Source organism: Dipteris shenzhenensis, chromosome 32 (genome assembly GCF_047967505.1).
Source record: "Dipteris shenzhenensis isolate YYH24624 ecotype China chromosome 32, Dip_SZ_1.0, whole genome shotgun sequence".
NCBI lineage: Eukaryota > Viridiplantae > Streptophyta > Polypodiopsida > Gleicheniales > Dipteridaceae > Dipteris > Dipteris shenzhenensis.
In genome coordinates, this window is record NC_141627.1 from 25,641,425 (window position 1) to 25,655,829 (window position 14,405).

Here is a 14,405-nt window from a genome sequence, read left to right on the forward strand (position 1 = left end):
GTTGCTACATAGATGCAATCCTTTGTTCCTACAACAAATTTGTGTCCATTGTTTCTACGATTGTTATAGGATTAACATAATCGTTCATTGCTACTAGTTTGTATTTGATGGTATCTAAAAGCATTGAGGTAGTTAATAAGTGTTATCTTCTACTTTATTCAATGTTGAAACCTCAAAGTTCGACACTATTACTGGTCTTCTTTGATCTATGTTGTGAATTAAAAGTATCTTGTGCCTTCATTGGATGATAGTATCATTGAGTTTTTGACACCCTTGCTTGTTTGATTTTGTTGCTACAATATGTGTGAATAGACACAATCTCTAGCTTTCATCGCAACATGCAAACTGTAGTCATTACACATAGACAAACACCAAAATTTGTTTTGGTGTGTGGCTATAATTGTAGAAGATTAAGGTAAGCATGAAATTTTCTTGTGTTGGTTTGTTGCTATTAGTTTGTGTTCGATTGTCGCTACAATAATAGATGATATGCAGAGCATGATGAATATATAGTCGTAGGATTAGAAAACTGTATCCAATAAGACGTGGATGCAACAAGGGACTTAGATATAGCGGTGCGAGCATATCAGGAACATGGGAAAGATGGATGAAGATTTTTTATGTCCAGAGAAACTGAAATGCATGAAGAAGATCCGAAGGATATCCAAGGATCTACGGGATTTTACATCCATCGAAAGATGATAGATGTTCCAAGCCATCTCCTTTCATACCCTATTGATGTATTTTCCAAAGGCGAGGTAATGAGCTTGCCAAATTTTGACAGCTTCCCCACACAAAAGCTCCCATCCTTGAAACTTTGTCTGCAAGTCTTCCTTCCAAGGTCATTGTTTAATCCATTGCCAAAAGGCGAGTTAATGAGCTTGCCAAATTTCCATAGCTTCTCGACACGGCCAAAGCTCCCATCTTGGAAACTTTGTCTGAAAGTCTTCCTTCCAAGGTCATTGCTTAATCCATTCGCAAAAACACCTTTTGCATTCCATTTTTATGTTGCTTGCATTGCCTAATTGGATTCATCGTCACCAACAAAGAGAAGGATTTTGTAATGAGGCTTCTAAAATGCATCAAAGACATTTGAACAAGTTAGGCTCATTGTTGTAATCCTACAAAGGTTAGTAAGTCTTAGAACATGAATGTGTCGTGACTCCCATGGCTTGTCAGGGGTAATTGCACACTAGTTTATAGAATGCACACTTGGCTACAAGTGATCTGGATCATGAACTTGTTGTTCAAGGAATTGTGCATCAATAACTGTCTTTCTTCATTACAGGGAACATACAATAGCAAGACCTTTGTAGCTATGATACCATGTTGAGAGAAGAAGAAGAGATGATAGACACACCAAATAGACTCCCAAAGACTGATTCATATTGATCACTAGTTACACATATATAGGTGAGACCTAGTTCAAGTTAGGGCAAGCTATATATAGCTGTAACACCCCAGAGGTACATCATCTCAATTTTAATTTAAGTAAGAAGAGAAGTTAAAAGACTTATTATATCCAAGCCCATTATATAATGATTTAAGAACTACCACTTTATAAGTCATGTAAGAGTCAGTAAGACTTAGAGTAATGGTGTAGTTATATTTAGTACGATTGTTAATAGCTTGATGAAACTATGATAACTCTTCATTTGCAAGTGAAAGAAAAAGAAAGTAGTAGTGATATTTTCTATCTTTATGTGCTATGGATGTGAAAAGGGAGTGTATTTTGTGTCATAAAATTCACTAAAATTTAGTAGAAGTCGTGATTCATTATGTTTAGTGTAGATAGCTCTTAATGTTTTTTTAAAATTAAATTTGTTGATGAACAATTAAAGTATTCAAGATGTTTGCTGAGAATACTCTCTATTAGTAAGGATGGCTAAAAATCTATGTTAAGTTTTGAGTACATTATTAAGACATAGTAAAGGTGAGACATAGTAAAGGTGAGACCTTGAATTTAAAGGGTGGATTGATCATGTGATAAGGTATGGTGATTTTTCCTTTCAATACTTTTTATTATTCAAGACTATGATTTATTCTATCATGTAGAGGTCTATTTCATGATAGAAATCTTTGGAAGGAATCGTATGGAGATAAGTATAGACTTCTTGACTTGAAGTAGTCGTGTATTCATTCTAGTTAAAAAGAGTATCCACACTTAACATGGCCAAGACTCTAATCAGAGAAAATTATTACATCATAATGATATTGGAATTTATTATACCAAATGGTGTTGAGCGATTGCACATACCTTATTTCCTATATATTTCACAACAGAACGATTAGGCTAGCATATTGGTGTCTAAAAGACTCTTTCAAATGAGTTTTTGGAATGAGATGGTTATGGAGTGATTAAATTTAATATTGGATTGGTGGGACTACATAACATTAAGCATTAGATATGTGGGATGTTTATAATTAGTATCCCATAGGTTTTCATAATGGACATCATGTCATTTTCTATGAATAGTCCAAGGAAGGCCCTTTGGAACCAAAACCTATAGTCCCTTAGCAGGGCCGAATGGATTACGATACCATGTGGGTTTTAGCATGAAATTTTCAAACACGACATCATAGAGAAAGAAAGACTCAAGTCAATAATATAGGACATCATAGTCTACTCTCATTCATAGAGATTCAACTTGATAATGTCTTGGTGGCATTAAAGTAAATACGGTTCGAAATTTAAAGTTTGTTGGTGAAATCTGATCCTCAATATAGACAAAGAAAGACTCGAGTCAATAATGTAGGACATCATAAAGGCTCCGGTCAATAATATCGTACAATCCTTTAGAGACTGGCATGAAAGGAAATGCGGTCCCAAAGTTGGAGTTTGTTTGTCAAATCTGAGCCTCGAGGAGTCCATAAGTTTTCAAACTCTTTAGAAACGGCCGCTCAAATCTGAGCCTGAAGGAGTTCATAAAGTTTTCAAACTCTTTAGAAAAGGCCGCTCTCGACAGCAACCTTGAACCACATGAAACGAATGTTTGATTCTAACCAAGCAAGGTTGACAGCAACGAGATAATTCCAACGGATCATAATTCACTTCCGTAGACTTGATGGCATTGAATATGAGTGACCCCTCAAGAAAACAAAAGCACGCAGGTGGTTTTCTTTATCCCATGCGACTTGGTCTTTTGAGAATGTTCTCAAAATTTCCAACGCTGCACCTCCTCCGCGGCTCTATATATTTGCCTTGGCAGCCCTCTTCTTCGCATTCCTTAGCAAAGCCACAGAGAACTGAGCGATCGAGAAAACACAGAGAGCCAGTGAGGAGTTAGACTTCCGTGCTGTTTGCTCATGCAGTGCACAATCAAGGAACTTCCTCAGGAGACAAAGCTCACGATGAAGAGTTAGGGAAGAGAGGAGAGATCAGAGAGAAATCAGAACTTTCTCCGGAGACAGAGCGAGAGACGAGAGAGCCTAAACTTCAGAGAATTGCATCGCCCACTTGCGAATAACACCGTCATCTCTCTATCCTATCTTGATCTCCTGCAACCCTTTTCCCACTCCCTGCTCCTTCCTTGCCTCTCCCATTTCAGCCATATGGCATCCTCTCGTGAGGTACCCCGCTGGACCCCTAGCCCTCTTAAATCTGGTAATCCCGCAGTCGATGATCAAATGGTCATGGCGCCCGCAAGCCACTCTCGACTTTGCGATTCCGATGATGACCTCAGCAACTTTGGATCTACTCGTGAAATTCAGTTGGGAACGAATATAGAAAATCCAAAATGGAAGGTACCGCAAGCCTCTGCGAGCCCGTTTAATGAGAGCTCTTCTAATGCTATGGATGCACCGCGAACGATTAGAAATAGTGATGCGTATGAAAGTGAGCAACTCCGGTCGCCTGCCATGCAAATGACGAGCACCATTTTACCCAACGTGAAGCAGACCATTACAACCTCAAAAAGTTATGGAGAATTCCACTGGCCTCAAGGCCGGGGTCACGGAAAACTGTCTATTCGAGACTATGATAATTCTGCCGTATGGCTTACATGGAAAGATCTCTGGGTAACCGTCTCCAGTCCTAAGGGAGGAACACGGCCTCTTCTTCAGGGTCTAACAGGATATGCTGAGCAAGGTCGTGTGATGGCCATCATGGGTCCTTCAGGCTCTGGTAAATCGACACTGCTGGACACTCTAGCGGGTATGCCCGTCTCTTCCTGTCCAACACATGCACAAATTCTCGTGGCGAGAATTCTTACTTCTAATACCAACGCTCGATCGAATGACTCGCCTGTACTGTAACAATTTTTTTTTTGCAACGAATCATGTGAACTCGTTTCAGGGAGAAATCGGATGCAATGTTCATTTATTTCGTTATTGGCTTTTTAGGACGCTTGGCCAGCAACACAAACCAGACGGGAGAGATTCTAGTGAATGGAAGAAGACAATCCCTATCTTATGGCAACGCGGTAAGTAGATTGATGCAGGCAGTAAGACATTGTTAGGAGCTGCAGGCAGTAAGACATTGTTAGGTACTAGTCCCTTCCACTCTCTTTTGGTCCTACTCTACGCATTGACTATATTGAGATGTCTTCTCGTATCCCCAGGCATATGTCACACAGGATGACGTGCTAATGGCTACCCTCACCGTAAAGGAAGCAGTATTCTACTCAGCGCAACTGCAGCTGCCGAATGACATGCCTATCGAAGAGAAGAAAGAAAGAGCTGAAAGTAGGATAAGGGAAATGGGACTACAAGACTCGATGAATACACGAATTGGAGGTTGGCGTGCTCGCGGACTGAGTGGGGGCGAGAAACGACGAGTAAGCATTGCGATCGAGATACTTACAAGCCCACGCCTTCTCTTCCTTGACGAGCCTACGAGTGGTCTGGACAGGTGAATGAGTTCCTCATTATTAGCTATTCCAGCAGTCTCCTAAATTGATTCTGCTTGCAGCCATACACATATATACGTACAGTTTTCTCACGACGAATTGACACACGGTTATCAATCTGTTGTATCGTGCTGCAGCGCTGCCGCATTTCACGTAGTGAACAGATTGAAAACCCTTGCAATGGATGGAAAGACTGTTATCGCATCCATTCATCAGCCCAGTAGTGATGTTTTTGAGCTCTTCACTGACTTGTACTTGCTATCAAATGGAAGGACGGTCTATTTCGGAGAAGCTTCCGGAGCGCGGGAGGTATTTATACGATTGGTGGATCTGTTTCAAGTGGCGGAGAATAATTGCTAATCTTGTGTCTCGCCAGTTTCTTATCTAGTTGATGTTCGCACTGTAGTTCTTCCATGACAATGGATTCCCTTGTCCGCCTATGCGGAACCCCTCCGATCATTACTTGAGAACCATAAACTCAGACTTTGAAAGAGTAAGAATCATCCTAAAGATTGTGCTCTGAATGAGTATTAAAACATTCGTATTTCCTCGACTCGACTCTTACGTTAGCAGGAGACAAGAAACGAGATGTTGTTGGCTCTTTATTCGGCTAAAATCTTGCTCCAATATGCTACCGCTGCAGGATGTCGAAGATATTGAAGGCGGTGGTCCAGGGCGTAAAATGACGACAGAACAGGTGATAGACCTCCTTGTGGAAGCTTATAAAACTTCCGAAACGGCCATGACGGTATCCAGGCACGTCAACAACATATCGAATAAGGTATGGATTGACGTGCTGAATGACTTGCTCAATTGGTTCTTTTCCTCAATGATGGTTAGGAAGCGTAATTAACGTCAATTGGTTCTTTTCCTCAATGATGGTTCGGAAGCGTAAGTAACATTTGTTGCAATTGGCATGTGCAGCAAGGTGCAGCAATGGAGTCTTTTTCCGCGCACGCCAACTTCTTCACACAGGTTCATGTTCTCACTCGGAGGTCCTTCAAAAACATGTACAGGGATTTGGGTTACTATTGGCTTCGACTGGGAATCTATGTGGCGCTTTGCCTGTGCGTTGGGACCATCTACTATAAGGTTGGAGATGGATACAGTGCCATACAAGTAAGACCTTTGTGCTTTAAAACTTGAATATGACAGTCAGTTCATCGATAACTACATACAACTGGAGTACTACGACACTCATGTTATGGATGTACTACTGGATGCAGGCAAGAGGTGCGATGCTAATGTTCGTAGCTGCCTTCCTAACCTTCATGGCGATAGGAGGCTTTCCAGCGTTTGTGGAAGACATGAGGGTAATCGAAATGTATCTCAAAGAGAATTTGAATTTCAAATTTGGTGAAACCAAATAATGGCTTTTCTCAATGCAGGTGTTTGATCGAGAGAGGCTCAACGGGCATTATGGAGTGGCATCTTTCGTCTTTGCCAACACTCTCTCATCTATTCCTTTCTTGCTGTTGATCTCTGCGTTGCCTGGAGCGATCGCCTACTTCCTTGTCGATCTCCACCATGGATTTGTACACTTTGCATACTTCATTCTCACGCTTTTTTCCTGCATGATCCTTGTGGAGAGCTTGATGATGACGGTTGCGAGCATTGTACCGGATTTTCTCATGGGAATCATCACAGGAGCTGGCATTCAAGTTCGTCTCTCCACCCTTAATACAAATGCAAAACACGTAACATTTATCTGTTTGTTTGTTTGAGGTATGCGTATGCATAATATTGCCTGTTGTGCTTGCTTTACAGACGTGGACGCCAAGCTTGAGTATTATTGTTGTATGATTTCAATCTACTTGACTTTCTTAAGAGCATCATAACTTTTACAAACCCATACTTTCATGCCTCGTAGGGAGTGTTCATGCTAAATGGTGGCTTTTTCCGGCTTCCAAATGATCTGCCTAAGCCCGTTTGGAAATATCCCATGTCTTATATTGCTTTCCACACATATGCAAATCAGGTAACAACCTGACCTCCTTTTGGCGAGGGTTTGATACGTTGTTGTTGGGTTTTGCATGTGATAATTGACATTGGGTTTTGCATGTGGATTATCAGGGATTCTACAAGAATGACTTTATGGGCTTGAGCTTTGAGAACAATGTAGTAGGGGAGCCTCGGATTTCTGGTGAGACAATTTTGAGAGAGAGTTATCAAGTGACGATGAGCTACTCAAAATGGGTAGATCTTTTGATAATTTTAGGGATGGCTGTGGCATATCGTGTCATCTTCTTCTCTCTCATTAAGCTAAAAGAGAAAATGCACCCAATAATGCGTTCCCTTCTATCAAAGTACTCTGCTTCACAAATTATGTTTACAATTCCCCCTAAGTAGTAGCTAGAATAACATGTTGGTGGGAACCTTTTGGCACTATTCGACCTTTGGGTGACTTAGTAATTCCTACATACTATGCATAAGTAATTAGGCCTATATGTCAACAACCATCATTGTTTGGCATCTAAGCAAAACTTGTCCTCCCTATTTTGTAACATTAAAGGGATGCTACTACTCTACTCCATGAAGATTTTGTATAAAGATGTAACATATATATGCTATTTCCTTCTTATATCCCAAATCTTTTGTAGCACTATGTGATATCAAAATTTTATACATTCATGTAAGTTTTGACATTTCATTTTTCACGTTAACATCATGTGAATACATTATAATGTGTGAGTTCAATTCCATGTTATATTGTACCTACAAAATTATAGAATATAACCTTTATGTAAAATCTATTAAAAGATAAATTTTTTGTCTTTCAATTGTAATAAAATCACACTTGTAATGGGAATGTTACATGTGTTCACATTTGGATATTAGAAAGATTTTAGACGTGCCAAAATCCAAAGGGTTTTTCAAAATAGTACAAAGTTTCATTTCTTTAAGCATACGGCATTATTAAAAAGGTAAGATCTAAAGAAGCAAATTGTCGTTTGTAACAAAAAAGTAACTTTTCTCTTTCAAAAAATATTATTTTTATCAAGTGATAAAACATTGAGACAATAAATTTGGTGTAATAAAAGGTGAGTGGTTGAGTAAACACTTGAGTGAAAACAATAAAGTCCATTAAATAAAAGGTGACTGGATGAATAAATGATTGAGTAAAAGCAATGGCATTGGTCTAGTTAACAGCCACATTAAGAACATTGGTTTGCGAGCATAAGGAGAGGTTGTAGCACCAAGGAATTGGGGCAAGTTTGCGAGAGCACAAGGAGGTAATATGGAGAGGGTGAGATTTTGCAATGATACAAGATTCTATAGGGCATAATGGACCAGGGAGGGCGTAGGCTATGAGGGGGTTTTGGGGGTCTAAAATCCAAGATGGGGATAGGTTTAGGGGACAGAAATGGGGGGGGAGAAGAGAAGGGGGAGGTGATACACAATGGGAGAGAAAATGAATAATAAAGGGAGGGAGGAAGAGGGCAATGATAAGGGAGAGGTGACAAAAAAGGGGACACTACTACAAAACTAGTCAGAAATGGCAATAGCAAATGGCACACAATTTCCAATTTTGCCACTTCTTATGTATGAAAGGGCAACAGCTTCTCAAATTGCCATATTTTTTGCAAAAATGACAGTTGAAAATGGCAACTAGTTCTTGAACTGCCATTTCTTTCAAAGAAATGGCAACATTTTATTGTCTGCCATTTCTTAGCAATAATTTGCCACACCAAATTGCAGCCAATTCTTGATTGCCATTTCTTATGAGCAAATGGCAATAAATTCTTGACTGCCATTTCTTATGAAGAAATGGATTCTTATGAAAAAATGGCAGCAAATTCTTGATTGTCATTTCTTGGTAAGAAATGGCAACCATATCTTGACTGCCACTTCTATGGCAAGCACTTTTTGATTGCCATTTTCTAAGAAGAAATGGCAGCACAAAATGGCAACTATCTCTTGACTACCATTTCTTACGAAGAAATGGCAACCATTTTTAAACTATCATTCTTACCAAGAAATGGCAGCAGAAAATGCATATGTGGAGTAAAATTACACAATGGTTGACCATTCAGTTGCTCCAAAGTATCTTATTGTTGCCAAAGATTCAGTACTACCATTCACAACAATGATATTACTATTACTATTTCTGTATTGTCTAAGTGTGAAAGATTAATCAAAAGTCTTAAGTGCATCAGTACTCATAATACACAGTGTAAAGAAGTCATCTAAAATTCTGAAGAATAACTTTTACCTTTTATAACACACACATTCTACTTGATAACAAATATTATTCAATAGTTGATTGAGAAATAAATAATATAATTTTCACATAGTAAAATAAAATATAAAATTATAAAGACATTACATGAAGAGTTTTCCAAGAAACATTCGAGCCTATGGTTTGACCCAATGTCTCAACCTCATAATTTTCTTTAAATATACAAGCATCCTTAATGATTGCATCATCAACACTCCCGATGGGTATGATACTTTGTGGATCAGGTATCGTTTTCATGGCCGGGAATGTGTATTTCCACAATTCTTGATACTTTATAGTCTTAATACCAATAATACCCTAATCCTTGCAAATTTTTAAGTTGATAGGATATCATTTGCATGGTTGGGCAGCCATATTTTCATTATTCTTAAACATGCATCATGCATGAGTGCTTCTAGCATATCTATGTGTGTCTAATAGGCATGATACTTTACATAGCTTCAACGAGATAAAAACCCTTGTACTTTCAAAGTTTGATGGGGATCAAGCATCAATTTCATGGTTGGGCATGTGTATTTTCAAATTTCTTACCATGCATTGTGCATGAGTGCTAAAAATTATGCTACAAATTAAGTAATGAGTAAAAAGCAACAATGTCAAGCAACAAAATACTCAAAACAAACAAGAGAAATGAAAGAACACAAACAAGACAACAAGATACAAAGAAAGCAACGAAGTCAAGCAAGCAAGCAAGCAACAAGATGCAATCATATCAAGCAAGCAAGTAATTGGAAAATTTTGGTAGCATCTCCCCTGGGCCGTAGAAAAATCTCGTATTTGCCTTTTGTGCAACCACAAAGACATAAGAAACGTGTAAACACACAATGCAGATTCCAAAGATTATTTTAATGCAAATTAAAGGGTTGGGAAGCTTACCTAGAAGAAGAAATTTGAAAGAAATTTGAAGACAAACCACTCAAAATATCATCGACTTCTCTAGTTCCCAAGAAAGAATTCTTCTTCTTCAAGCTTGGAGTGGAGGGAAGTGGGCCAACAGTGGTGTGGGTGGTGTAGGGATGGTAGGGGAGGGTCTAAAGATGGTGGAAAGGTCATGAGGAAGAGGCAAAAAGTTGGCAAGATCTCAAACAAGAGAGGTGTGGCAAAAAAAGATGCACTTGGGTTTGCTTTGTGAAAGTTTATCTGAGTCGGTACAGGCATCGGTATATATTAGCACCTATACCGACAAAAACAGAGTTTTCCTTTATTTTTGCATTTCCTAAAACTTTTAGTACTTCTCTCACTTCTAGTTTCTTACTCGGTTTAATAAATGATGACTTGTATTGGATTACAAAATCTTGTAGCCTAGGAGGCTCTGTTTTAGGGTGCGTGTTGACTTTTTTTCTCATATCTCCTTTTTTACCACACCTTGCACTTTAAAACATACATCCTTTTACTTCTAGCCATGCATATGGTATTAGATGTGCATGATATTTTTCAAAAACCTCCAACTAAGTGCTTTCAAGTCCTACGCAAAGAATCATGGCCATTTGATGTCATTTTCATGGATTGGATTGGATATTTTCTAGTTTCGCACCATGCATCATGCATGGTCATTGAAAAACATGCATCTGTCAACTTCTAGCCATGCAAATGACATTTGATAAGAATCATACTTTGTGCAAATAGTAAAACAGGGTGAGTTCAAGACTTGTGCAAAGTATCATGGCCATTTGGTGTCATTTTCATGGCATGGAATGGATATTTCCTAGTTTTTCACCATGCATCATGCATCAGTATTCAAAAACATGCATCGGTGTGCTTGTAGCCCTAGAAATGATATTTGATGGACAAAATACTTCGATCAAGCCTTAAACTCGGTAATTTTAATGTCTGCGCAAAGTATCATAGCCATCTAATCTCATTTGCATGGCTTGGAATGGATATTTCCTAGTTTTCACCATGCATCATGCATGAGTGTTGAAAAACATGCATTGATGTGCTTCTAGTAGCCATGCAAATGGTATTTTATAGACATAAAACTTTATAAAGGCCTTAAAATAGGTGATTTCATGGCCTGTGCAAAGTATCATGACTATCTCATGTCATTTTCATGGCTTGGAATGGATATTTTCTAGTTTTTCACCATGCATCATGCATGAGCATTGAAAAACATGCATTAGCATGCTTCTAACCATAAAAATGGTATTTTTTGGGAATGATACTTTGCACAAGCCTTCCTAGTTGTTCACCATGCATCATGCATGAGCATTGAAATACATGCATCGATGTGATTCTAGCCATGAAAATGGTATTCAAAAGACATGATACTTTCAACTAGCCTTAAAATGGTGTATTTTAAGTCCTATTCAAAGTATCATGGCTATCGGATGTGGTTTGCATGGCTTTGAATAAGATATTTCATAGTATTCCACGATGCATTATACATGCCCATCATTTGTCAACTTCTAGCCATGAAAATGACGTCCAAAGGTAATGACACTTTGCACAAGCCTTAAACTAGCAAGTTAAAGCCTTTGTAAAGTATCATTCTCACTGGATGTTATTTTCTTGTCTTGGCATGCATGGATATTTCTCATGCATGAGCATTGAGAAACATGCATCGGTGTATATTATATCAGTGTGTATCTAGCCATGCAAATGGTATTATATGGGCATGATAATTTTTAAAAGCCTTAAAATAGGAAATTTGAAGTCTTGTACAAAGTATCATGACCATTTGATGTCATTCCTTGGAATGGATAGTTCCTAGTTTTTCACCATGCATCATGAATGAGCATTGAAAAACATGCATCGGTATGCTTCTAGCCATGAAAATGGTATTTTATGGGCATGATACTTTTCACAAGACTTAAAGTAGGGAATTTTAAGGCCTATGCAAAGTTTCATGACCATTGGATATCATTTGCATGGCTTGGAATGGAATTTTCATAGTTTTTCACGATGCATCATGCATGAGCATTGAAAAACATGCATTGGTGTGATTCTAGCCATGAGAATGGTATTCAATGGGTCTGAAACTTTACAAATCCTTAAAATGGGTGATTTCAACTCCTTTGCAAAGTATCATGGCCATTTGATGTCATGTTCATGGCTTCTAATGGATATTTCTGAGCATGCATCATTATGCTTCTAGCCACCATGAAAATGGTATTTGATGGGCATGATACTTTTCACAAGCCTTAAGACAGGTGAATTCAAGGCCTGTGCAAAGTATCATGGCCATCCCACATCATTTTCATGGCTTGGAATGGATATTTCCTAGTTTTTCACCATGCATCACACATGAGCATTGAAAAGCATGCATGGGTGTGCATGAAACTTCATATAAGCCTTAAAATATTGGAGTGTAAGACCTATTCAAAGATCTTGGATATATGATGTCATTTGGATGGCTTGGAATGGATATTTCCTAGTTTTTCACCATGCATCATACATGAGCATTGGAAACCTTGCATCGTTAGCCATGCAAATGGTATTCGATGGACATGATACTTTTTACAAGCCTTAAATTAGGTAATTTGAATGCCTTTGAAAACTATCATGGCCATTTTATGTGATCTGCATGGCTTGGAATGGATATTTCCTAATTTTTCACGATGCATCATACATGAGCGTTGAATAAGATGCATCACTGTGTTTCTGGCCATGAAATTGGTATTCTAAGGCCATTATACTTTGCAAAATCGTGTGAAAAGTATCATGTCTATATGATTTCATTTGCATGGCTCGGAATGGATATTTCCAAGGTTTTCACCATGCATCATGCATGGGCATTGTAAAACATGTCTAGCCATGCAAATGATAGTGGCTGGGCAAGATATGTTGCACGAGACTTAAACTACAATATTTCAAGGCCTATGCAAAGTATTATGGTTATGGCCATCTAATGTCATTTTCATGCCTTGGAATGGATATTTCCTTGTTTTGCACCATGCACCATCCATGAGCATTGAGAAAGTAGGATTCCTAGGTGGGGTTGGGATGATAAAGTCTATCTCAACCCATATGAGATTTAAACTCAGCCGATATGGCTTTCTTGGAATCTCTCTATTAATGCCAATATTTCCTCTTGCATGCCATCTATACACAAAACATGGATGCTAGAGTTTTGATGATAGAACCTCCCACATGCACATCATCATGATTAATAAATATTTCATGGTTTCAAGGAGGATACCCTAGTAAACGTCGAGATAATGCCGAGATAACATCGAGAATATTAGCGCCGAGGATAAGTCTCGTACAAACAGATAAGAAACTGGCATATTACTTGAAAGTCAATAGTCGTAATCATAGTCAAATGCCAGTAAGATCACTACGACTTGTGTGATTCAAATTCTCATCGTCTTTTGGTGATTTCTTTGATCTTAGAGACAATATCCAAAAAACTTGCCAATGTGAGCCTAAGAGGCTCTACGTGTGTCCTTGAGCGGGGTGATTCTAACATTCTTAGATCGTTCGAGAGAGTCTAGACAGCACAAAAAGACAACTATCATTAGAGAAAGTTCGAAGTAGAGCACGTAACATTCTCACTCTCCACTTAGCTAGCATTTCTCTCTCTCTCATATATATATATATATATAGAGAGAGAGAGAGAGAGAGAGATAGAGAGAGAGAGAGAGAGAGAGAGAGAGCTCCTTGGGGAATTGGAAGCATTAATCTAGAGCTGCTTTCATAGGTAGCCTCTTCTTTTCACCAAAAGCTTGCTTGCTTTTGCCACCTGGCTCTGCAAGAAGACATTTTTCTACAGTGACAAGCCAATATACACTAACAAGAAGCCAAACAACCATCGTTAGAGGAAGCCCTTCACTACAAGGCATAGGTCCTTTAAAAAGTTTTCTTTTAACGGGCGCAAAGGTCGTTATTTATGTTGCGATAAGCGTAAAAAAAGAATGATCATTATATAAGTGTCGCTATATAGCGACATCAATAAACGTTGCTATATAGCAACACTAATAAACATCGTTGTATAGCGACACTGGTAAACATCGTTATATAGCGACGATTAATAGAAGCTTAAAAAAAATATTAGTGGGGCTAAACAGGACCACATCAAGCCCTGTTTTTCCCCACTAATGTTTTTTATTTAGTGATTACAAAAGAATATTTTTTATTACAAAATTTCCCTTGTGGAAAGGGTGATACAAAATCGCTCAAATGAACCGAGCGACAGAAGCATATACACGTCGAAGATATACAACATTGTTTGTTATAAAATTACCCTTTCGAAAAGGGTGATACAAAATCACTCAAACTAGCCAATATACAAAAGCATATATATGGTGAAGTATATGCAAACTACTACTAATACTACTACTACTACCACTGCTCATCTGCAGTCCTCGTCCTTGTCTTGC

At 38.5% G+C, this 14,405-nt stretch overlaps 1 protein-coding gene across 1 annotated transcript; it reads left to right on the plus strand.

Annotated features, from left to right (window-relative positions):
- The first annotated feature begins 3,633 nt into the window (after positions 1-3,633).
- Positions 3,634-7,196, plus strand: LOC147880511 (ABC transporter G family member 1-like). Its single transcript, XM_087370628.1, has 11 exons — positions 3,634-4,153; positions 4,342-4,421; positions 4,560-4,849; positions 4,985-5,156; positions 5,254-5,340; positions 5,491-5,628; positions 5,772-5,966; positions 6,074-6,160; positions 6,236-6,508; positions 6,718-6,825; positions 6,921-7,196. Exons 1-11 carry the CDS (start codon positions 3,634-3,636, stop codon positions 7,194-7,196), a joined length of 2,226 nt encoding a protein of 741 aa, XP_087226754.1.
- The last annotated feature ends 7,209 nt before the right edge of the window (positions 7,197-14,405 follow it).

What these genes read in the sequence shown, in the direction of transcription:
- LOC147880511 (XM_087370628.1), top strand. Translation starts at nt 3,634, where the DNA reads ATGGCGCCCGCAAGCCACTCTCGACTTTGCGATTCCGATGATGACCTC. An exon ending in CCCTATCTTATGGCAACGCG is followed by an intron (nt 4,422 to 4,559) that starts GTAAGTAGATTG and finishes TCGTATCCCCAG; the next exon opens with GCATATGTCACACAGGATGA. An exon ending in TCCACACATATGCAAATCAG is followed by an intron (nt 6,826 to 6,920) that starts GTAACAACCTGA and finishes GTGGATTATCAG; the next exon opens with GGATTCTACAAGAATGACTT.